Source organism: Corythoichthys intestinalis, chromosome 10 (genome assembly GCF_030265065.1).
Source record: "Corythoichthys intestinalis isolate RoL2023-P3 chromosome 10, ASM3026506v1, whole genome shotgun sequence".
Lineage (NCBI taxonomy): Eukaryota > Metazoa > Chordata > Actinopteri > Syngnathiformes > Syngnathidae > Corythoichthys > Corythoichthys intestinalis.
This window is the reverse complement of record NC_080404.1, coordinates 10,264,225-10,287,771: the sequence shown is the minus strand read 5'-3', so window position 1 is coordinate 10,287,771 and position 23,547 is coordinate 10,264,225. Positions and strand designations below refer to the sequence as shown.

Below are 23,547 nucleotides of genomic sequence, written 5' to 3'. Positions count from 1 at the left end.
TACTCTGGAAGCCCGGCAGCGTAACCATGTGACGTCACCGCGCTGTGACACCAACAACAATGGCAACCTACTAGTTAAACTAAGAAATACAAGTCATTATATCCGTGGATCCCTTTAAAGTCGTCAGCGTAACAAAGGAACTCCTTCGTAACATGGGGACTACCTAAAGTTTGTATGTTGCATTCCATGTTGACTGGCATGGAAGAAAATGGATATGAAATAGGAAAGTATAATAAATTAATCTGTTTTTCTCTTCATCTCACTCTGATTAGGGCAGTTATTTTCAAATACTGGTGCGGGCCCGCCGTTGGGGCTGTGACCTCGGGGAACATACTTTTTTGCCGCACTAGAATAAAGTGAAATTGCACATCCACTCATTGGATGCCAGTGACGCTCTCATTTTCAAAGTGTGCACAGTACAGTAGTACCTCTAAATACAAAGTTAATTCGTTCCAGGACCGAGTTTGTAAGTCGAAATGGTCATATGTCGGGCAAGATTTACCCATAAGAATACATTAAAATTCCATTAATTCGTTCCACAGCCCGAAAACCTACACTAAATCCTTAATAAATACTGTTGGTGCTATTGCAAATAGCAATTACGCGGAGCAAAACAAATAAATTGTGAATAAAATTGGAATATAATAATCGTAATAATTCCTGTAATATTGTCACGAATCGGGTCCTTTTTGGCAAATGTGTTTGTGTGGGGTACCTGAATGCATTGCACTGCTGACTTGACAGAGCGAGCTAGGACTTTGTTCAACTGCGGGGGACAGTAGGCATGTTGTGTTAAACAAGTTGATGGAATAAATGATTAGGAACCTGACGAGCTGGAGATTTATTTGGCGATGTTGCCACAATAATAAATGTCACCCTAACTTATAAAGACTGGCGAACAGAGGTCGGTGGAGGACCGTCGAGAATAGACATTCTACGGTGGTATTGTCAAGCCAGTTCACAGATGCGCACACGACGTTCATATTTTTCTATTTTTTCCATCTTCATTTCAAGGGTAAGCATCACCTTACTTGACCACCCGCGTTAACATTATTGGAACCCATGTTGATACAAGAAAATCTGCCCTGCGTCCATCTTGCGGGAAAAACAAACTGCTGCGCTGTCATAGATAGTCATATTTCGAACATGTCATCGGATGTAGAAACAGTTGGTGAGTCAAAATTTACGTCGGATGTCGAAAATATCGTATATCGAAGTGATCGGATGTAGAGCTACCACTGTATTTTTTAACCAAACGAGCACACAGCAAACAGCAAGAGCTAATATGAAGGGCTAAGATGAGGAAATATGACGAAGCACATGTGGCGATTGGCTTCACTTTTAATACAGTGGTAGACAAGGAAAGACCTATATTATGGGTGTAACGGTACATGTATTTGTATTGAACCGTTTCGGTACGGGGTGCTCGGTTCAGAACGGAGGCGTACCGAACGAGTTTCTGACGTAACGTAACCCTTACTTTTCGAGGCTGTGAGTCGATCGGGTTACAGTTTCTTTGTGTTGATTATATTTACTCCGTCTTCTCTACTATAATGAGGACCAACACAGTAGGACAGTATAACCCAGAAACGTCAACGGGTGACAACGTGGCCGTTGCGAGAACGCATTGGAACGCGGGCGTTAAAGTCAATCAGCCAATGCACATCAGTCGCATTGCTGCCGCGTGTTAGACGCATCCCAGAAGCGGCTCAACGCGAAAAGAACGGCAGAGTTTATTATTTGACGCGAGACGCGGCCCTCCTGCGTCAATACGACTAGCAAGGATCGGGCAGACCGGAAGTCACTTGTGTAAAAATACGGTGGATCCGGTCGATTTTCAAACTAATATCAATCGTAACCCACTTTTTGAGTCCCTCAGATCTCTTGAGTGGTAGATCGGGGCACAGTTGACTTGTCTTTGTTGATTTACTGCTGTCTTCTCTGCTACAATAATAACCAACACGGCCCCGTGTTCAATACAACCCCCCTACCACAACAAAACAAGTAGGAACTAATATGCATATAGGAACTAAAGTTATAAAATATACATAAATAAACAACATAAACATACATAAAATATACAATATAAATGAATACTACATCACATTTGTAAAATGTAAACACATAATAAAATAAATAATGGCCCATTTAAATAAAATAAATTGAAATGAGCTAAAACACCTGTAATTAAATAATAAGAATAATACACAGATTCTGCTTACACAATTAAAAATGATTAATTTCTGTGTGGCACTTTAAGTTGAGAAAATCCACCAATAAAGCTTTTGAAAACCATTCATAAGAATAAAAAACGATTCATTGAGGCATTTCATTTGTAAATAAAATACATGTTAAAATCTTTGTCATTGGGATTGCTTTTTTTCGCACAGGACTTATTTTTTTCTTTCAGAAAGAAAGCTGACCAATACGCTGGTTCTGAAAGGCAAATTGTTGTTGGATTATTATCTTTAAATACCCGCTACTTTTTGAGCAGAATTCTAGCTTTGTATAGGCTAATGCTCCTATTGTTGAAAGCACAAAAGTGTAATAAACAACTATCACATTTATATTTTGCATTTTGTTTTCTTTCTGTACCGAAAATGAACCGAACCGTGACCTCAAAACCAAGGTACGTACCGAACCGAGATTTTTCTGTACCGTTACACCCCTAACCAATATGTTAACTGTCTAAAAATGTTGGCAGTGGACAGCATGAAGCCAAATTAATTCGGACCTTAACTATTAGACCCCAATCACACTGATAAGCCGCTTGATTTTTTTCAGCGAAAACGCGCTGAATATAGCTAACAATCATCCCGCATTATGTTACATCAGTAAACCAGCAAGCACTGTTAGCATCATATAAGGTGGCATACCAAGCTGCCTAGTGCAAAAATAACCTCCCACCATAGCAAAGCAGCTGATACCGCCTGCAGCCAAAATAAATCCCTCTGTCCAATGACAGTGGCGTTTTTGTTTATTAATTTTTGTTTTTTCGGTCAAATTGTTTGGCATATTGTACTCGAGTTTTTGTTGCCAATCAATGTGAATTTATTATTATTCATGGATTTTCTTAAATTTGATTTTTCAGTATCAAATGGTCAAAGATTTACCTTGAGTGTGTTGTTTGGATGTGACTTTTTTTTTTTTCCAATTCAGGCAAAAATGTGCTTTAAGTCCTTTGTGTTACAAAAATGTTATAAGAAGAGTATAACTTAATTGTTAGATAATCTATATTACTTTTTATTAGGGCTGTCAAACTTATCGCGTTAACGCGCGGTAATTAACTTTTTAAATTAATCACGTTAAAATATTTGACGCAATTAACGCACATGTCCCGCTCAGACAGTATTCTGCCTTTTGGTAAGTTTTACAGCAAGGCTTTTTGTGCTGCAGCACAACAGCGAACTCTTGTGGTCGCTTTGCGACATGGTTTATTTTCTTTCTTGCCAGTTCATATGGCTGCACGAAGTCTCGGGCTGAAGCCTACGTTGTAATGTTGTGCTTATATGATCCTTGGACAAGATTTGTCAGTAAGTATGGTTGTTGTAAAGAATGTACGTATTATGTTAGTAAGCGAAATGTTCTATTTTTTGTATGAGACGCTTTTTGTTTATGTTTAGTGAACCTGTATAGCGTGCTAAGCTAACGTTGTTGCTAATGCAATGCTTGTGTACTTTTTTTTGTAGTTTTATGACGGTCTAAAGAGGACAATGGTTTGAGGCTATTTTATTAATAAATCAGATGAAAAAGGAAGAAGTCTGATTATTAAGGCGTCGTTCACTAGCTGTCTAGCTTTGGAAAAAGTAGACGCTTCGGAGTGAGGACAGCATAGACAGATTTAAATGACAGTAGAGTGAAATGCCCACTACAGTCCTTATGTACCGTATGTTGAATGTACTGTATATATCCATCTTGTGTCTTATCTTTCCATTCCAACAATTTATTTTACAGAATATATATAATTTACAGAAAAATATGGCATATTTTATAGATGGTTAGAATTACGATTAATTGCGATTAATTACGATTAATTAATTTTTAAGCTGTAATTAACTCGATTAAAAATTTTAATCGTTTGACAGCCCTACTTTTTATGTGAACAAGGACAATACTATGTAGAGGTGTTCTTATTTTATTTATTTATTTATTTTACTCTTAATTTTTTAGACAAATATATATGGCGGGAAATCAGACCAGGCTGAAAAAGCAGTTTCTGCTCTTGCAACCCTCTTTAAAATAAACTGCTCTATTTTAAGCCAAAAGAACTGTTGTTTGATAGAACAATATGTCTATATGCTGCCATAAGTTTCATGGCGCATTAAGCCCCCCCCCCAACTATTTTTAATTAGTCTGTTTTACCCTGGAGACCCCCGTTTACAGACACTGAGCAACAGCTTTTGTTTCAACCCAGCCATAAAAAGGTAACTATATTTATGATTTGAAATGTCTTATCATTTTTAGCTTAGAATCACTAATTGATGTTTAATGTTTAGTTTAAAAATGACTTCACAACATTCACTCGCATATTTTAAACTTTTAAACAAATTACGTCACAGTGAAAAAAATGGTGTTTGTGAATAGGTCAAGGATATCTACTTCATAAGTATCGTTTTATTTTTTTTGTCACTGTTGCATTTTTCCTGACATTTTAGATGATAATCGATCCAAACAAAGAAAAATTGAGAAAAAAAAACATTTAAAAAGGTAAATATTTAAAAAAGAAAATCTCGACCACTCCTTTATGTCTGCGATTTCTGCATCACGACCCTTGTTATATTACCGCGTTTCACCCATAAAATCCCCGAAAAGTCCGACTGTGGCCATTCACAGCTGTGTCTTGACACTCGGTGAGACATGCTACACAGAGTTTTGGATCGAAACAAGGTAAGTACGCGATAACATCTTGTTAAAATCATGGTGTCTTAAATTATACTCTCATGCGCTCACCTTGAATTAGGGTTTAGGGGTTATTATTATGTTTTTTAAATGCCATCCTGTTCAAATTTTTTCTTCCCCCAGAAAATTGAGATTCTAAGCTTTCCAATGATGTATCCCACATGCATATAAAAAATTTGTAATTTGGCCAAATTGGGGCTCTCGGAGCGGGACTTCAGTGTCACATGTAGGTTTTCTGCCATATACAGTCCCTGACGAAGGTCTTGTCGCCTATCCATTTTGTAGAAACAATTGCTAATAACCTGACCTTTAATTATTCAATTGGTTTCAGTAATGGCTCATATGAAAGCTCAGACCCTCCCAAATGATTTTGAATGTACAAGAATATATTTGTTTCACTGAAAAAAGATTTATCATTTAATGAAGACATAGTTTTGTCGCCTACAGAAACTAGTGTGAAAATTGAAAAAAAAAAAAGTACTTCAAATACAAAAATATGTTACATAACATAAGCTAATCAAGTAGTGTTGCTGTGAGATCCAAATATTTTGTATGACTTCCACGGGTCTCGGCAAGGTTTCATACAATTTATTGATGTCATCAGGAACATCAAAGAAAGCAGTCTTGCTTGCCTCCGAGAGTTCATCAACATTCTTGGGTTTCGTCTTCCATGCTTCCTCTTTCATCCTACCCCAGACATGCTCAATGATGTTCATGTCTGGTGACTGGGCTGGCCGGTCCTGAAGGATCTTGATCTTTTTTGCCTTGAGGAACTTTGAGGTAGAGATTGAAGTATGCGATGGAGCACCATCCTGCTGCAGAATTTAGGAATATAAGAGGCAGCTAAGATTTGTTGGTATTTCAGACTATTTATCTCTCAGGGTGCAGACAATTAAAAAACATGTGGCATTGGCCCAGGCCCACAGCCTGTCAAAAGGATGGACGCTGGAAAAATGGTCAAAGGTGGATTTTTAAGATGAATCTTCCATTGAATTACACCACAGTCTCCACAAATACTGCAGGAGACTTACTGAAGCCCGCATGGATCCGATAGTCACTCAGAAAACAGTGAAGTTTGGTGGTTACATCATAACCAAAATAATGGTCTGGGGTTACATCCAGTATGGGTGTGTGCGAGAGATCTGCAGGGCGGAAGGCAACATAAATAGTCTGAAATATCAAAAAATCTTAGCTTCCTCTTACATTCCTAACCATAAAAAGGGACAAATTTTGCAGCAGGATGGTGCTCCATCGCTTACTTCAATCTGTACCTCAAAGTACCTCAAGGCAAAGAAAATCAAGATCCTCCAGGTCTGGCCACCCCAGTCACCAGACATGAACATCATTGAGCATCAGTGTTGGGTGTAACGCCGTTATAAATAACGCCGTTACGTAACGGCGTTATTTTTTCAGTAACGGGGTAATCTAACTAATTACTTTTTCCGCCGTTACAACGCCATTACCGTTACTGACCGTCAAAAGCGGTGCGTTACTTACTCTGAATAAACTGACGAAACTACCAGCCGTGTCGAGTCGACTCTCTGCTGTTGATTTGTCATCCAAGACTTGGGGTGCGCTCAGGTCCGAGAATAGAGCACGTACTTCTGACTCCAAGCTGTTTGTCCCTGCTCATTCAATTAGACAATGCTTTCCAAACTTTGGTAACGTTTCTGTGTTTGCTACACCTGATGCTAGCCCCGTTCCCATTTCCCACTGTCAGCCAGCAATAATTCTGCTTCCATCTTGAGGACGGCAGGCGCTTTGAAGGTGACATGAATTGTCGGGAAACGAGCCTAGCTAAATGCAGCCCCTCGAGAGATGCGATGAAAGTGATTGTGATTGGCTGTGGGTTAGAGTCATTTGTCGTGGTAAGCCAATCAGAGCCGGTGATTTCACAAGCAAACTGGAATAGCGCGTGCGGCAAACACACGCAAAACAGATGCAGAGGGTCGGGATGGCAGAGCATTCAGAAGAAAAATTGTCCTTTAAGAGGTGGAGACACTATTTCAAGTTTGTCGAAATTAAAGGAAAGAACCTGTATGTAATGTGTAATTTATGTCCCGGGGCAAAGCTTTTGTCGACATCTGTGGTAAGCAATTCAAATCTGCTGAAGCATCTAACAAGTTAACTACCTGTCTGTTCTTCTCTATTCCACTGACTCGAATACTGTTCAGAAAATTTCAAATTCTTTGACATACAACAAGTTCTTTTTAGAGTAACGGAAATAGTTACTTTCCCTGGTAACTAGTTACTTTTACTATAGAGTAATTCAGTTACTAACTCAGTTACTTTTTGGAAGAAGTAGTGAGTAATGTAACTAATTACTTTTTTAAAGTAATGTGCCCAACGCTGTTGAGCATGTCTGGGGTAGGATGAGAGAGGAAGCATGGAAGACGAAACCCTAGAATGTTGATGAACTCTCGGAGGCATGCAAGAGTGCTTTCTTTGCTGTTCCTGATGGCTTCATCAATAAATTGTATGAATCCTTGCCGAAGCCCGTGGAAGTCATATAAAATACTAAATTTGGATCTCACAGCAACACTAATTCGCTTATGTAACATATTTTTGTATTTGAAGTACATTTTTTGTTCAATTTTCACACTACTTTATGTAGGCGACAAAACTTTTGTCTTGCCAAAATTTGACCTTTATGTCTTCATTAAATGATAAAGCAATTGTTTCTACAAAATGGATAAGCGACAAGACTTGTCAGGGACTGTATATACAGTATATATATATATATCAGGGGTCGCGTTAACCGAATATTTTCAGTCGTTGACCGATTTTTTAAAACGGTGACGGAAAAAACTGAAGTCCACCTGTCATTTTGACAGGTTGCAATTCACACCCCAGACCACAGGGTGGCGAGTGAGCATATTAATTAGCTATTGTCTCTCTTGATGCATGGCGTCGTTGGCCTTACTCTGAAAAATGTCAAGGCAACTGAGTGTCCGAAGTTTCTTCAAAAAGCCCCAAAACGACGATGGTGTTGATAAAAGAGGTGAAAAAACAGGGACTGCACAAGCGGGCACGCAATTCAAGTCCATGCACACCAGGAGGAAGGTGTAAGACTCCGTTCAGGCCACAGCAGGTGAACTGTTAATTTCATCGTTCCATAATGTAGCCTACCTACTGGGGCCACAGTCAGCTGTTTTTGTCACTGCGGAGAAAAAGTTACATATTCATCTGCTTGATTTGTGATGGCACGGTGTGGATTCTCTGTTAAGCTTGTTCGGACAGAATATTAATTTAAAATGAATGAAAACTAAATACTATTGAATATGTTGAAGCAGTATGCAATGTTAAGAGTCTTGTTAGCTCGAACTGCTGTGTCCAGCCACTGTAGCTCTGCTGCTCTCTGTGAACTCTCTATTCAAGCCGGAACGAGCGCGGCTCTTAAGTGTCTTTGTCACGTGACTGTGTCGTAGCCGCTAACGCGCTCGGCCAAATGGACACACAAGTACGGAAGGTGAATTATGCCAAACAAAGGGTCACCACAGTGTCATTATCATCATTTAAAAAATTTAAGTGACGGGTAAAAATAGATTATGACCGGATTTTCATGACCATGTCAGTCAAAATGACAGACAAGGAAAAAGTCTAGCGCAACCTCTGAGAGATATATATATATATATATATATATATATATATATATATATATATATATAGCCTATTTAGTGGTGGCAGAAAGTTGGGAGGGGGGTGGCGTTTGCGTCTTGCTGAGGGGGGACGTAACAGAAAACAATTGAGAAACACTGCATTAGGGTCACATTAGTTGGATGCTATTTTTTAAAGCAATAGGAAGAGAACAACCTGCACTTGTCACGAGCCTATAATGCATTTAGCGTTTTTTTTTTTTTCCCTTTTTAGCTGCAGTCAAGCTTTACCAAAACGCATCCGGCATTCTCTTGATGACAGTGGCACTGTTACCCACTTGGATAAATCCTTTAAGTGGAGCACCATTTTCAACGGTTAATCCCAAATAAAACGATGTGTGCTGTGCTGGTGTAAGAAGCTATGAATTCTGGTCCCACAAATGTCTTGGCACAGAGAAAATAGAAATGACATATCCATCTGGAATTTTACACCACCACCAGGAGTTATTAGACATAAAATCATTTAACTACAGAAGGATCCTCTTAACCATTCAAGGCACCACTCTTCCTTTGGGGGAGAGTGTTTGTATTCATATAATTAAGGGCTGACTCGTCTGAGCCACTAATTGGATCTCAAGTTATTAATCTTAACAAAACAAAAAATGCTGATAAAAGAACAAAACTGCACTTTCTGAAAAAGTGAGATAAGGCTGCAATGCCAAATACTAAAGCAGGACAAAAGGTTCCGATTTTTTTACAGCCACCATTTTTCACATCTTATTAGGAAGGAGGTAAAAAGTTTGGGAATTCACCACATACACTAGGAATATATTGTGCACTGAGAGGCAATATTCCCGGGGCCGGTGGCATAATACAACCAGGGGGATTATTTATTTCACCCAACCATCTGCCACTGTTCATCCACACTCCTGCCACCAAATGCAATGATATTGTTACTGAGGCAGCAGAGGAACGTTCTAGTTAGCATTAATGTTGCACCGATACCATTTTTTGGCCCCGATACCGATACCTGGCTGTGCAGTATCGGCCGATACCATACCGATACCACCCCGTTTATATATATATATATATATATATATATATATATATATATATATATATATATATATATATATATATATATGTATATAGTTTTTTTTTTCCTTAATTTTTTTTTCCTTCCAAAGAGCTACATAATTGGATGTGAAATCATTGCTATCAAGGCTTTGTCAGGCTGTTGCTTACCTTTGCAAAATAGGAAAAAGTACACTAAACCCTAGTAGACAATAGTTGAATAAACCTTTAGCTCTCAAAGGCCAAAATAGTGCTAAATTTGTGAAATTAATAAAACATGTATAATACTAGCCCAACAGTAAGAAAGTAAAAATAAATTCATAATAATAAACTCTGAATGAACTGAATAAACGTTTTTAAACCTCTCAAAGTGCAAACAGTGCAACTTTCATGAAATTATTGTCACATTCTGCTGCTGGTTGGATTGTGTTTTGTTGCTGGGCGTGGGGGTGTGGCACTTGAATCCAATGCAGGCTCATCAACGTAGCATTTAAGCACGGGTGATCTCAGAGAAGGCTGCCGAGATATTTGCCTTGCTGATCGCTATTTGACATCTGGCACAATAATCTCGCTACATTTGCTTGTTATGCCCCTGCATTGGGTTTTTCTGTTAGTGTGCTGCTCTCGTTTGTAACCGCTGCCTATCGTCTTAGTTTGTCCATCGACCTGCTGTCACGGGCTCCTTTTGTTATTTCTACTATCCCGCGATCGCGTGTTATTTTTTGTTTGCAATCATTAAACCCTTTTATGTATCCCCCGCTTGTTGTCTGCTCCGAGGTTCAACCTTGTTTCCGCATTTAAGGACGCTAACAATTATAAGTAATAATAATTGACCACAGCATCCCGTCTCTCCTTTTTTTTCGGGAGGTGGGAGTCCCTTATTTCTATTTCTGAAAGGTGGCAACAATACTTTGGAAACACTTCCCAAATTACTGCGGCATTTCTTTCAGTAAAAGACAATAAAAGTAAAGTAGACGAAGTGAACTGACCAGAGATTGTTGCTCCGGTCCAGCGGCCTTCTTCCTCTGGATAGCAGTCCTGCTCTTGCAGGCTCAAACTCGTTGTGTTCGTTCACGTTTCGTCTTCAAATGTTTTATCAAGTTCGAGGTATTGAAACTGGCCGATTTAACTCCACATCTCCAAACTTTCAGGCCGCAAATCTTGCATGCAGCCATTGATTTTAATCGACGGGATTTCTATTTGGAAAATAATTCCCGACCGCCGCCATATTTCCTGGTTTGTTTTTCGTCCATATGAAAAAGCCCCCTTTTGATTGGTCAGGAGTGGCTATTGGCCCGCTCTCATTGGTCTGGAGCAGGCCAATCGCGATAGCTGCTTGGTGTTCACGTGTCATCACACAACACAGAGAGAGTGTAGTGAGCGCCAGGAGGAGAAAAAGGCTGTGGTCAAATGTTATAATAATGGACCGGTAAATGGTATGGGCGCCGTCTTTGTTGGTACTCGCCGATACCGATACCACCATTTCGGGCCGGATCGGCGCCCCCTGCCGATACTAGTATCGGTATCAGTGCATCTTTAGTTAGCATCACCAAGATCTCACATCAAAACACCATCAAGTCGTCTTGGAACAAGGACAATGTGGTCTCAAAAACCAGGCATGAAAATGGGTCAGGGGTTAAAAAGGTGAGAAGGGTGTGGAGGAAATATGTTCCAGTACACTGTACACCCCAACAAAATATTGAGCTCTGTCAACCCACACTGTGTTTCAGCAGGGCCGTGCAGAGACCGGTGGAGGGGCAGGTGCTCGTAGATCAAAAGGGGCACATGAACAAGTATTTAATACACCTTAAAACAACATAACTTCAATTTTAACCAGCTTTAGATAATAATTGGCTGCGACTGTGACATACTTTAATTGGGAGGGGGCAACAGTGAATAGAAATCATAACTGTCATCAACACTTTCTGGCTGTGACTCAGTCAGTCTGCCTCTTTTCTTCCTTCAACCTCTGCATCAAAATTTCCTTCCTCAACCTGTTCATCTGAGAACAAACAAACCACATCAGATGGTCACTGAGCCACCAACAGCACAGTTTTCTCAAAACTATTATTTCATTATTATCCATACTTAACAACTCTAGCACCTAATGATTAATAAAGCAATGACATAAAATCTTATAGAAAAATAACATTGTAATTGCGTTTATAATTGTATTTAATACCCGACTATCCTTGCAAACTTGTTCTTACTAGGTATGCTATTCACCCAGCTGATGAGGTATCCACTGCCTTTAGCAGCCTCATCCAACTCCTTTTTTTATCCCTCAATCTCCTTTCCCTAAGAGGCATGTCTATGTAATGAAATATAAATATTAAAAAAAAAAAAAAAAAAAAAAAAAAAAAACTCCCCGGTGGCTTTTAGTTTTAAAGCTTTCTTAATTTCTTTCTCTCAATAACGATGGAGGTAGATTTGTGTTTTTATTATTCAATCAAAAAACAAAGTTACTTCTATCAAAAACAAAGTTGCTTCAATCAAAATACAGTATATACTTTTAATCCCAAAAAAGTCACTTCAATTAAAAAAATTGTTTTTGATAGCAAAAATAAATTTGAGACAAAAAAGCATTTGAAAACTATTTTTCTTGATTGAAACAAATGTTTCCTTTGAAGTAATGTTGTTTTGTGTTTGGGCCACATTTTGGCTAGGACATTTGTGTCTTTATTATTCAATCAAATAAGTTGCTTCAAACAAAAAAATATATATAAAAAGAAAAACTTTGCACATGCGTCAATCACCGTTTAACAAAGCCTGAGAGGGTTTGAGTAGACTCACTATGAAGCATTTAATAAAGCCAAGCATTTTCTTACTACTTTATTCTTGTTTAAAAATAATTCGGTGGGGCAGTAACATGTTTAAAACTTATCATAATTCTTACATTTTGAAGTGCTTGAAAACCATTTATAAATGATACTTTGGTTAAAAAAGTGAAAAAGCATGTCTTATATACATGTATCTTTTTTCCAATGTAAAATTTTTAAAAAAATGGGGAGGGGGGGCGCTACTTCGCGGTTTTCACTTATTGCGGCGGGTTCTGGTCCCCATTAACCGCGAAAAACGAGGGATCCCTGTATTTCTGAAAAGCTTTAAGAAGCAAGAGTCATTCCTACCACTCGTCGGACCGGTGTTGTGCCGACACCGGCCGTCAGCTCAAGTCCCAGCCGAAAATAACGCGTCTCAGGCGAACAACGGGAGCGATACGAGGCGCCCCCCTCCGTCCGAGAGCAGCCGCTTAATTTGACTCAACAGTGTGTTTCTTCATTTATATTACCGCTAAATACACAAGCTTGACGCCAATTTAACGGGAGCTATTTTTTTTCATGGGAGATTTGGCTAGCTCTGGCAGTGTTCAACGCAAGCTGCAACGAATGGCAGTAACTTTTTTATATCGCAAAATGTGAAAACGATTGAAACCATTACTCACCAAATTCAATCTGCTGGCAAATACAGGCAAGTGTGTATGCTGCGCTCTGGTCTGCCCCGGTGTGGGTGAGGCCTGCTTTTTGTTTTCGCAGCTTTGCGATCCAACCAAAGGCTCTCCGAGCACTCCATGTACACGTATGGAGTGCGCGCGTTTGGAATAATGGAACGCAGCTTGGGCCGATGATTGGTTCTCGTCAGCGAAGCATCTAGAAGGATTTGCTGACTGTCCAAGTTGTCACTTTTTTAAAGAACCGATTTCTTAAGTGCTCAGTTTACGTACTAAGTTAATCACATGATGATGATAATAATAATAATTAAATAAAACCTCCCGACCCCCCCCCCCCCCCCAAAAAAAAAAAAGAATTTCTCCTCGGATCTACGCAATTCACGTAGGTCGCCCTTTTTTACTTCAAAACGGCGAATTTCGCCGAAAGGTGAGAGATTTTCATGCCTGAAAAACATAATGGAAAGATGTTTAATAAGAAAAGCAATGTGACTTTAGGTCTGAAGTGAAGGGCCTATTCTGCCCTAACAGTCAAAACCTGTCCATCCTACACAAAAACACTTATTTTCTACATGCGGGCAAAGAATGAATCAGATATCTTGGAAGTAGGAGTCCAGATCTTTCGTCATTTCGGCCAAATCCTGTGAGCTGTTTGTGTTGGCAGCTGCTGGTGCCTTTTCTCGAGCAGCACCATGGTTTTTAAATGTAGAATTACCCTGTGACCTCTGTGGGATATCCACGATATCACGCTTGACATCTCTGCCCCCTCCCAAAACCTTCTGGCTTTCCACAAAGTACTGGTTGGGGTGATTGAGGGAGAAATTGGCATCCTCCAGCTGGTGGTAAAATAGCATGCTTTTAATATTTTTGCCTATTTTTCCAATGAAAATATTTTGCCATTTATACAACGTAAGTCATGGAGGTCTACTTACATTGTGAGTCAGCTCAAAATACTTCTGGCAGGCCAACTGATAATGCATACCTTTGACCAGATCTAATATCTGCAGGGAAAGATAGGCGTAGTTGCAAAGTACAGCTTTTCTAGAATTACCTTAGGCATCAATTACGTTTTTTTGTATTTTTTCTGTGAAGGACCCACCTGAGTAATACCATTGGGAGACACCTTGTAGAATTGAAGTTTCTGCTTCAGCAGCTCCGGATCGCTGTGACGAAATGGACACCCTACAAATACATTTATTTCTTGTCATCTGCCCTCAAGTCCTGACACTGTACATTTTGAAAACATTACATTTTTTAAAAAAAATTTCCTAGTGGTCCCCTTGACATACGATTGCTTCGACACACGACCTTTTCGACATCCGACGTAATATCTGACTCTCCGTTTGAAATCCGATTTTTTGCCATATCTGTTTTTTTGGCGTGCCCGTTCAGACTGCCTTTGTCCACTGAGACTCTTCAAGTATGAGCAAAAGCATCAAAACAAATCACACATGCTAGCTGTATGTCGTTCCAGAGTGATCATATTTTGATTTCCAAAAAAGAGGACACAAATAACAGACATTAATAATCCCCGTTTGGTCTTATATTCAAAGTTTATATGGAGTGATAGAACACATACACACACACACAACCTCTGACGTGTGTGCGTGAAATGTCGTGGTTGCGTCAGTTTGCCCCGACTCGGCCATGTGTGCAATAATGAAATATTGCTCATTCGGCGCACAGAATGAAAATCGAAAATTGTAAGGCTTATTCTTTTCTTAATTTTATTTTTTTATGACTGTGGTCAAGCCCATTTCGTGCTTAAAAGCAGAGTTCAAGCTAGGCGCTAATGCCTACATGGCTGCCGTCCTCCGTGCGTCTTGCTCTTTGCTGACATAATTGCTGCATGAATTCCGATTAGGGAGTCTTGATGGTTCAGACCGCCAGTCACTTTCTGAAAAAATGTGGCCCAGATCGGATTTGAACCACATACGAAAGTGACTCAGATCGGATTTGAAATGGTCCACTTCTATGCGACTTGTCCCGTTCAGACCGTCAAGTTAATGTCCGACTCGAGTCGGAAAAACACGAAAAAATCGGATTCGTGCATTAAGACCTGTAGTATGAACCTAGTCAAAGTGAGTAAAACCTGACGTAGCTGGAGACTTTTTTGATGATGTTACAAAAATAATAATCATCACCTTAACTTAAAAAGACTGGCGAACGGACGTCGGAGGTGAAACCGTCAAGATCGTAGACATATTCCGGCCGTATAGTCGAGTTAAAATGCCATTTGTGACTTTTTTCCTTTTTTCACTACCTACACTAACCTTCTTCGGACCTATGTTGCTTTCTCTCTCAAGAAAATTCGCCGTGCTTCCGTCTTGCAAAAAAAACAATGGAACTGTCATAAATCGTCATATTTCAAGCATGTCGTCATATGCAGAGACAAATGACAAGTCAAATTTTACGTCGTATGTCGATGTGATTGTGATGTTGAGGTACCACTGTAATTTCATCTAATAGCTGTCAACTCACCATGATGGTCACCCTGGCTGGGTGGGTTTGACAAGATCACCTTCATGCAGCTATAGGGAGTGTAGTCTGTCCTCTTGCCTTCTTTGCCAAACATGTGGCGGATGCTGTAAGCGTAGGCTTTGTCAAACTAAGAAAGAGAAAAGAGGAGTATTGGGGGGGTGGGGATGCAATATTGGGGTAAAGAGAGACATTGTTAATCATCATGCCACTGACTAAACTGTTTTCCCCTCAATAATAAAAAACAATGCTTATAACCGGTACCTGTGATAAGAGTCAAGCTTGCTGAATTATGGCTAACAGCCATCTTTTCCATTTCATGCTTTTGTTTAGCTATGCACTGCCAAAGAAATACGCAGTGTAGAGGGGTCATACACAGGTTGCACTTCGATACTTTCGGACATGACGTGACCGTTTACAAACATTAAAAGTGAATTAAGGTTGCCTGCCTCTAAAACTCAAAACAGTAAAACATGTAGTACGTACCTTTACACACACGATAACACATTAATGCTGCAATAAAATCCTTGAACTTGCTAATGTAATAAAAAAGCATGGCAATTTAAAACACATTATGTCTTCTCCAAGAACAATGAATCTCTTATTAAGTATTGAATGCCTCTCTGGATTCATCACGTGTTGGGACCCTCCACTTTCTGTTATAACACAAACACTTGCTCTCACCCATTTGTGTTTAATGTGTAAAAAGCGGAATCATCAGGACTAAATAATGCCCTCAATACATTCAGTTAACAATGATTTGAGAGGTATTTTTGTCCAGACAGCCTCTCAAACAAGATAAACAAAAATTTAAATATTTCATTTTCTGAAGTTTTGTCGGAAATATACTTCATTTCCTCATTACTAAAGAGGAAAGAACGTCACAAACGTTTTTCCTGATGGAAAACAATATCTTTGCTTTTCCGCGAACCAATGCGCCGTACTGTATCTTAATATGGATTGGTCGCCTTCTACTGGCAAGCCAATCAGGACAAAGAGGCCTATTCTATTCTATGGCATTGGGCTGCACTAACTATTTTTTTAATAATCGATTAATCAAACTAAAACAATTAAAGGGATGAATGTCACTGTTTTTCAATTACTTTCACAATTCAACTTGTTGTTTTAGACATGTTGTACGCTGCAAGCCATAAGTATTGGCAGCCCTGCAATTTCATCAGACAATGCTCAATTTCTCCCAGAAAATGATTGCAATTACAAATGCTTTGGGCGTAATATCTTCATTTATTTTGCTAGTTGTTAAAAAACATAAAAGAGATGGACAAAAAAAATTAAATCATTATCATTTTACACAAAACTCCAAAAATAGGCCACTAAAGTATTGGCACCCTTTGAAAAATCATGTGATGCTTCTCTAATTTGTGTAATTAACAGCACCTGTTACTTACCTGTGGCACATAATAGGTGGTGGCAATAACTAAATCACACTTGGAGCCAGTTAAAATGGATTAAAGTTGACGCAACCTCTGTCCTGTGTCCTTGTGTGTACCACGTTTAGCATGGAGAGAAAAAAGACCAAAGAACTGTCTGAGGACTTGAGAAGCAAAATTGTGAGGAAGCATAGGCAATAACAAGGCTCCAAGTCCATCTCCAAAAACCTGAATGTTCCTGTGTCTACCGTGCGCAGTGTCATCAATAAGTGTAAAGCCCATGGCACTGTGGCTAACCTCCCTATATGTGGACGGAAAAGAAAAATTGACGAGAGATTTCAACGAACGATTGTGCGGATGGTGGATAAAGAACCTCGACTAACATCCAAACAAGTTCAAGCCGTCCTGCAGTCCGAGGGTACAACAGTGTCAACCCATACTATCCGTTGGCGTCTAAATGAAAAGGGACTCTATGGTACGATACCCAGAAAGACCCCACTTCTGACCTCGGGACATAAAAAATGTTCTTTGGTCAGATCAGACAAAAGTAGAGCTTTTGGGGAAAAGGCATCGACGTACAGTTTACAGGAAAAAAAAAAAAGGCCTTCAAAGAAAAGAACACTGTCCCCACAGTCAAACTTGGCGGAGGTTTCTGATATTTTGAGGTTGCTTTGCTGCTTCTGGCACTGTACTGCTTGACCGTGTGCATGGCATTATGAAGTCTGAAGACTACCAACAAATTTTGCAGCATAATGTAGGGCCCAGTGTGAGAAAGCTTGGTCTCCCTCAGAGGTCATGGGTCTTCCAGCAGGACAATGACCCAAAACACACTTAAAAAAGCAGTAGAAAATGGTTTGAGAGAAAGCACTAGAGACTTCTAAAGTGGCCAGCAATGAGACCTGAATCCCATAGAGCACCTGTGGAGAGATCTGAAAATGGCAGTTTGGAGATGGCACCCTTAAAATCTCACAGACCTGGAGCAGGTGGCCAAATAAGAATGGTCTAAAATTCCAGCAGAACATTGTAAGAAACTCACTGATGGATACCGGAAGCGGTTGTTCGCAGTTATTTTGTCGAAAGGTTGTGCTACCAGGTATTAGGCTGCAGGTGCCAATACTTTTTTCCGTCTCATTTTGGGAGTTTTGTGTAAAATGATAATTATTTATTTTTTCTTAATGCTCTTTTGTTTTTGTTTTTATTGCAAGCAAAATAAATGAAGATACAGTATTACTACCAAAGCATTTGTAACTGCAATCGTTTTCTAGGAGAAGTTGAGCATTATCTGACAGAATTGCAGCGGTGTAAGTACATGATTGTTTAAGTTTTTAACAATGGTTCTGAGTATAAAACAAAGAATTTCTCAGTACACTAATCAGACCAAAGTCCTGTTCATTCAAATAAAACAAATAGTGACACTGACTGATATTCTTGTAGGCGAAGTGCTGATATAATTTGTTTAAATGAGTCATTTATTTTCTTTAAACAAACTAAATAACACAATGAAATAAGGAGGAGGCAGACTGTAATGAATCAGTTTTCTTAAAAGCTGTTCATAAATACAATCCTAATCCAATTTGCTGGGGAACACTCTCTTGTATGACAATTTACAGTTTGAATGTGTTGAAAGGATACTCAGATTATATGCGAATGGGTTTATGTTTGTGGTTTTCTTTATAAACGATATGAGACAACTTTACTATCTAACAATGAGTGAAGTATTCATATGCTCTTCAAAATACAATACAAACGGACACTTAAGACACTGATTAACATAATCGTTAACTAGCTTAGCGCTCCGTACTAAGTAGTAACGTCTCATCAACCAAGACTAGACAAAATATAGTTGGCTTTATTTACTCACCTCTGATGGAGGCACACTGGATCTAGCAACGTAAAAGACAATCTAACTCTCGACACTTCATCATATTACTGGATTGATTAAGCAACCCAACTTGAGTGTAGCAGTGAACTCTCTCTCTCTTGCTCTAATCACTGGCACGCGCAGCCTCACATTACAAACAAGGACCTAAACAGGACTGCTCATACAGTAGCTGCCGGCAAAAATTAGGTGGCAACTAATTTATTAATCAATTTTATCATTTAGTTGTTGCAGCCTTACTATGACAGTATGCAAAACGATTTTTGCAGATAGGTCAATTTCCCAAGTTTTGCCCAAAATACACTTAATGCCCTAATTAAAAGAGGAGCAAAGAATATCACTAAAAACTTTTTTGGTCAGGAAATGATGTTTTCGCAAGTGTGATGAGAAGAGCCATCGTCCAATTAGCAGCCGGATATTTATTGAATGTTCCTCCCATGAAACATGTCTCGATTGGATCTTTCCCAGATTGATATGTGAAATATATTCAGCAGATCTATGAACAATCAATGTAGCATGCCAGGTTTGCAGAGCCAAAAAACTGTTTCAAGTTAACCCCCTTCTTTAGAGTTTGTCATTCATTCTCTGTGTTCTTGATAATCCTGGATGTACCCTAATATAGCTGACCTCCAAACTGGCAGTATTAAGAGCATTTTAAGAAGGCAGCAGGAAATAGAAACATGAGCACAAAAACCGTATTTAAAGAGCAGAGCCATAGCTTGTGCATATCTTGGCTCATGAGCTCTTGATCATCCTTGCAGTACCCCGCATGAGGACACATTCAAAAAAACCTTAGGCTCCTCAAACAGAAAAATAGGCCGCAATCAAAAGGATTATGTGTAAGTGTGTATGCGCCTTTATAAACAGTACACTTGGCATTGCCTCTTAGACACAGTCCATAGTCTTGTTTTGAATGTACAATGGTATGAAAAAGTATCTGAACCTTTTGGAATTTCTCACATTTCTGCACAAAATCACGATCAAATGTGATGTGGTCTTTGTCAAAATCACACCGATGAAAAAACTGTTTGCTTTAACTAAAACCACCAAAACATTTATAGGTAATATTTTAACGAGTATAATATTCAAACAATGACAGCAGGGGGTAAAAATAAGTAAGTGAACCATCACATTTAATACTTTGCAAATCTAATTGTAACATGTATTTTTTTTACATATTTTGACATATTTACTTATTTTGCATTTTTATGCATTATAAAAGATTTATGTATGAATTTTGGGGGGCTTGGAAATTGGAACGGGTTAGGGCATTTACATGGAAAACGTGTCTCTACTTACAGAATTTTCAAGTTACGAAACTACTTCCAGAACCAATTAATTTCTTATGTAGAGATAGTACTGTAAATTATTTGTAATTTAATTTTGTTATTTATTAGATGTAATTAATCTAAATGGTTGATCTATCTCTACAGTAATCACGATGCATAGCTGGTATTTTAATAACTAGAGTTTGTTGCACTCAGACTTGTTTGACGTCACGTCAGCGCTATTTTCTGTTAGTTTCAAGTGTTGCTTTCATGTGGGGAATGCGGGGGTGAACGCCAGTTAATATTTCAAGATGGCAGAGAAACAGTAAACAGCGTGGGCTCGGCAATGCCCTCCCCTGTTAGCTCACTATTAGCCCGCTAGCTTATTAAGCAAGTTCGTTTTTACCGCTGGACCGGTGCCACCAATGGCTGCCATTTTCCTTGTTGAATTGCCCAAGACTTGGACCTTATTTCCCTCGGTATCACTGTGCAGATATTGAGGTATGTTTTTGTAACCAGATATGTCTCTATTGATCTACTTTAAAGCGTTATTGTGCACTCTTTGTCATTATTGTATTTTATTTTCTAATTGTTTGATGGTGACAAATTAATAAATGTCAGTTGTCAGAAGAACTATGGTGTAATCATTGTTACCAGGGGGAAGTAATATCAGTATCTTATTTTTTACTTTAGTTTATTAATATGACATATATGTTTTTGGATAGTTATTTTGAGAGGGGGTAATTCGGGGTACTTAAAGGGTTCATTCCGACTTGCGCGAAAATTCGAGTTACGTCGTCAGCATAGGAACGGAACTCGTTCGTAACCCGTGGACTACCTGTATGCATAAAAACCTACCGTAATTAAGCTGTTGCACAATGTGTATAAAAACACTTCACAAATTTTCGTATGTGAATTACTATTGATAATTATTAATAGGTCAAGCAGGAGCAAGTTACCCAGTTTCTATTACATTATATAGTGGTGCCTGGTAGGGTGACCACCTGTCCGGTTTTGGGGCAGACCCTCAGCCTTTTCAGTGATGTGTCCAGCGTCCTGCACAACCCCCTTGCCGGATGCTATTTGTCCAGCTTTTAAAGAAAATGGGCCACCGTTCAATTTATGTGACGCAACTCAACCCCACTGTTGTCACAACTGGTCTGTGATTGGCCAAGAGTGGCTTCATTTGAAAATGTGCTATATCATTGGTTCAATAAAATGTAAACAAAGCTTTATGTGTGGCTATCTGACAACATCATTTCCTCGCCAAGATTTTGCAACCCTGCTAGCAAACATCTTTTAACATTGAATGGACGAAAGAGCACGATTTTCTCGCCAAAAGCAGTTGAGACTCGTTCCACGGTTTCTGCACGCTTTGCCTGTGTGACGTGCACGTGAGCAGCAGGGGCAAAGCAGCCGTAGAACGTCATGCAGAGAGCGCGAAACATAAAAGAATGAGGCGAGCAGCAGGTGCGTCGACATTGAAAACATTTTTTCGAGAATTCTCACCACCTCTGTATAATAAAATGAATGCAGCTGAACTTTGTAAAGTTGCTCCTTTTATAAAGGGTTCACTTATTTTGAGCAATTCTATTCTCAAATTGTTTTTACCCCAAAAAAATATTTTCTTAAAAATTTTGTTTGTTTGTTAATACCATTTCAAAATAAGATTTGTTCTGGGGCATGTTGCAATTTGAAAAATAGGTAAACTAAATAGCCCAAAAAAGTTTGACCTTAAATTGGTATTTTTTACTATTTAGTTACACAAATATAAACTATAATCCGTGCGAAACTTTATTGTTGAAGAAAATGCACCGCAAGTCTGATTTTTTTTTTTAATATGTCCTCCATTTTGACCTGATGAAAGTAATCACTGTATGCCACGTAGTGGGTGAGGGTTTCTCCAAACCTCAAATACTAGTGTGATTGTGGTCATATAAAAGAAAAAAACTCAGGTTTCCTTAGTTACTGAAATACACAGGTAATAAAAGATAAAATAAAAAGCACACTGGTTATATAGCATTTAGGACTTAAGTGTTATGCATATTTACTATAAGTGTTGTTAGAAAGTGGCCTTAGAGAAATGCAGCCTGTAAAATTAACATTGCTGTTGTGTAAATCAATTAAGTCAATTATATTATTAGATATAAAATGAAGAGTAGCATTTACCAGAGGTCCACACGGCACAAGGTTCAAGATGTGTATCCACACAAATGACACAGACATCTCCCAATGAAATTATGAGAAAAGACATGCAGAGTGGTAATAAACACCCAACAACCCCGATATTCCATCGCCTCTCCCACTGTCCCTGCTTTTTGGCATAGTTGGCTGTAATAGCTTCTTATGTACCTCGCATACTAATGAGGCAGCTCCCCGTGAAGACCAACCTCTGACATAACACAATACAGGGTGAGAGCAGTGAGCGGGTTAGTGTTGTCTTGTATGGGGGGAAAAAAGAGCTCTGGGAATTTAAATTATAGCTAAGATGGCTGAAAATATGATGCACTTAAGTAGTCACATAAGCAGATGGTGGAAGACACAAGGGGCTGGAGAAGAAAACTGATGAGATTGTTTTAATTATTCTGTTGGTGTGCTTTTGGAAGAAAACACGGCAGGACATATTGTCATGAATCCAGAATTTTTGTTCATGCTAAAAATTAATACAGTGCTAAAGCTAATACACTAAACAACTACTGGTACTGTTGGCATTCCTTAATATGGATTCTTAATTACATACTGCAGGATTTATGGAACTACACTGGGATTCATTTTACAAAAAGTATTGCAGGGGTCGACAATCTAAATGGAAAATAGAGGACTGCAGTGTCGCTGCGTTTACGAGAATGTTTTCTGATAATTTATCCTAAAAGATTCAACTATGGAATAATAACTGTTTTGGATGATACCACCACCTGCCTCTGGACTGCTGGGAGTCAAAAATAGTTAATTGATAACGGGAAAGTAACGTTGTGCAATATCAAGAAAGGACATTTCTGCAACGCACATTCTGTGGAGCTCTTTCTTTGAAACTTGAAAATTTTGAGTCGGTGCATTTTCAAGTGCAACAAGGCAAAAACACGGTTCTTGTACCCTTTTGAAAGTCATATTTAATGTTTATAAAGACATTAAAAATATAATTTAAGACCAAAACATGTCATAACAATTTCTGATGAAGAAAAAAACTAATTTCACTGTAATGAATGAGCTGCTGGAATGAGTTTATCACTAGTAGAAGTCCAATCTTTTTGAAGTGGGAGGGATGGCAGCGAATGAACGAATGCTCCATGGCTATCAACGGCAGCCAATGCCAGGCAAAGAGTTCATTTTGGGGCATTTTCCTGTTGATTTTCAGTCTCTTCTGTTTCCTTTTGGGGCATTTACAGGTCACTACCTGTTGATTTGGGGGCATTTACGAGTAATTTCCCGACGATTTTGGGTTACTGAGACGTGTGGACGACACGCTCCAAGTGCCGGAACTGGCGAGGCTGACTGCGAATGTTGGGAGAGACTTGCG

At 39.0% G+C, this 23,547-nt stretch overlaps 1 protein-coding gene across 1 annotated transcript in view; it reads right to left on the bottom strand.

Annotated features, from left to right (window-relative positions):
• Window positions 1–13,471: 13,471 nt before the first annotated feature.
• The window catches only part of prim2 (DNA primase subunit 2), a 36,032-nt gene continuing 25,956 nt past the window's right edge, over window positions 13,472–23,547 (bottom strand). Inside the window, exons 11-14 of the mRNA XM_057847506.1 lie at window positions 15,496–15,622; window positions 14,114–14,196; window positions 13,947–14,015; window positions 13,472–13,850 (exon numbers count right to left, since the gene is read on the bottom strand). Of these exons, the coding sequence (XP_057703489.1) occupies window positions 13,605–13,850; window positions 13,947–14,015; window positions 14,114–14,196; window positions 15,496–15,622 (525 nt within the window). The 3' untranslated portion in view covers window positions 13,472–13,604. The remainder of the gene's footprint in view (window positions 13,851–13,946; window positions 14,016–14,113; window positions 14,197–15,495; window positions 15,623–23,547) is intronic.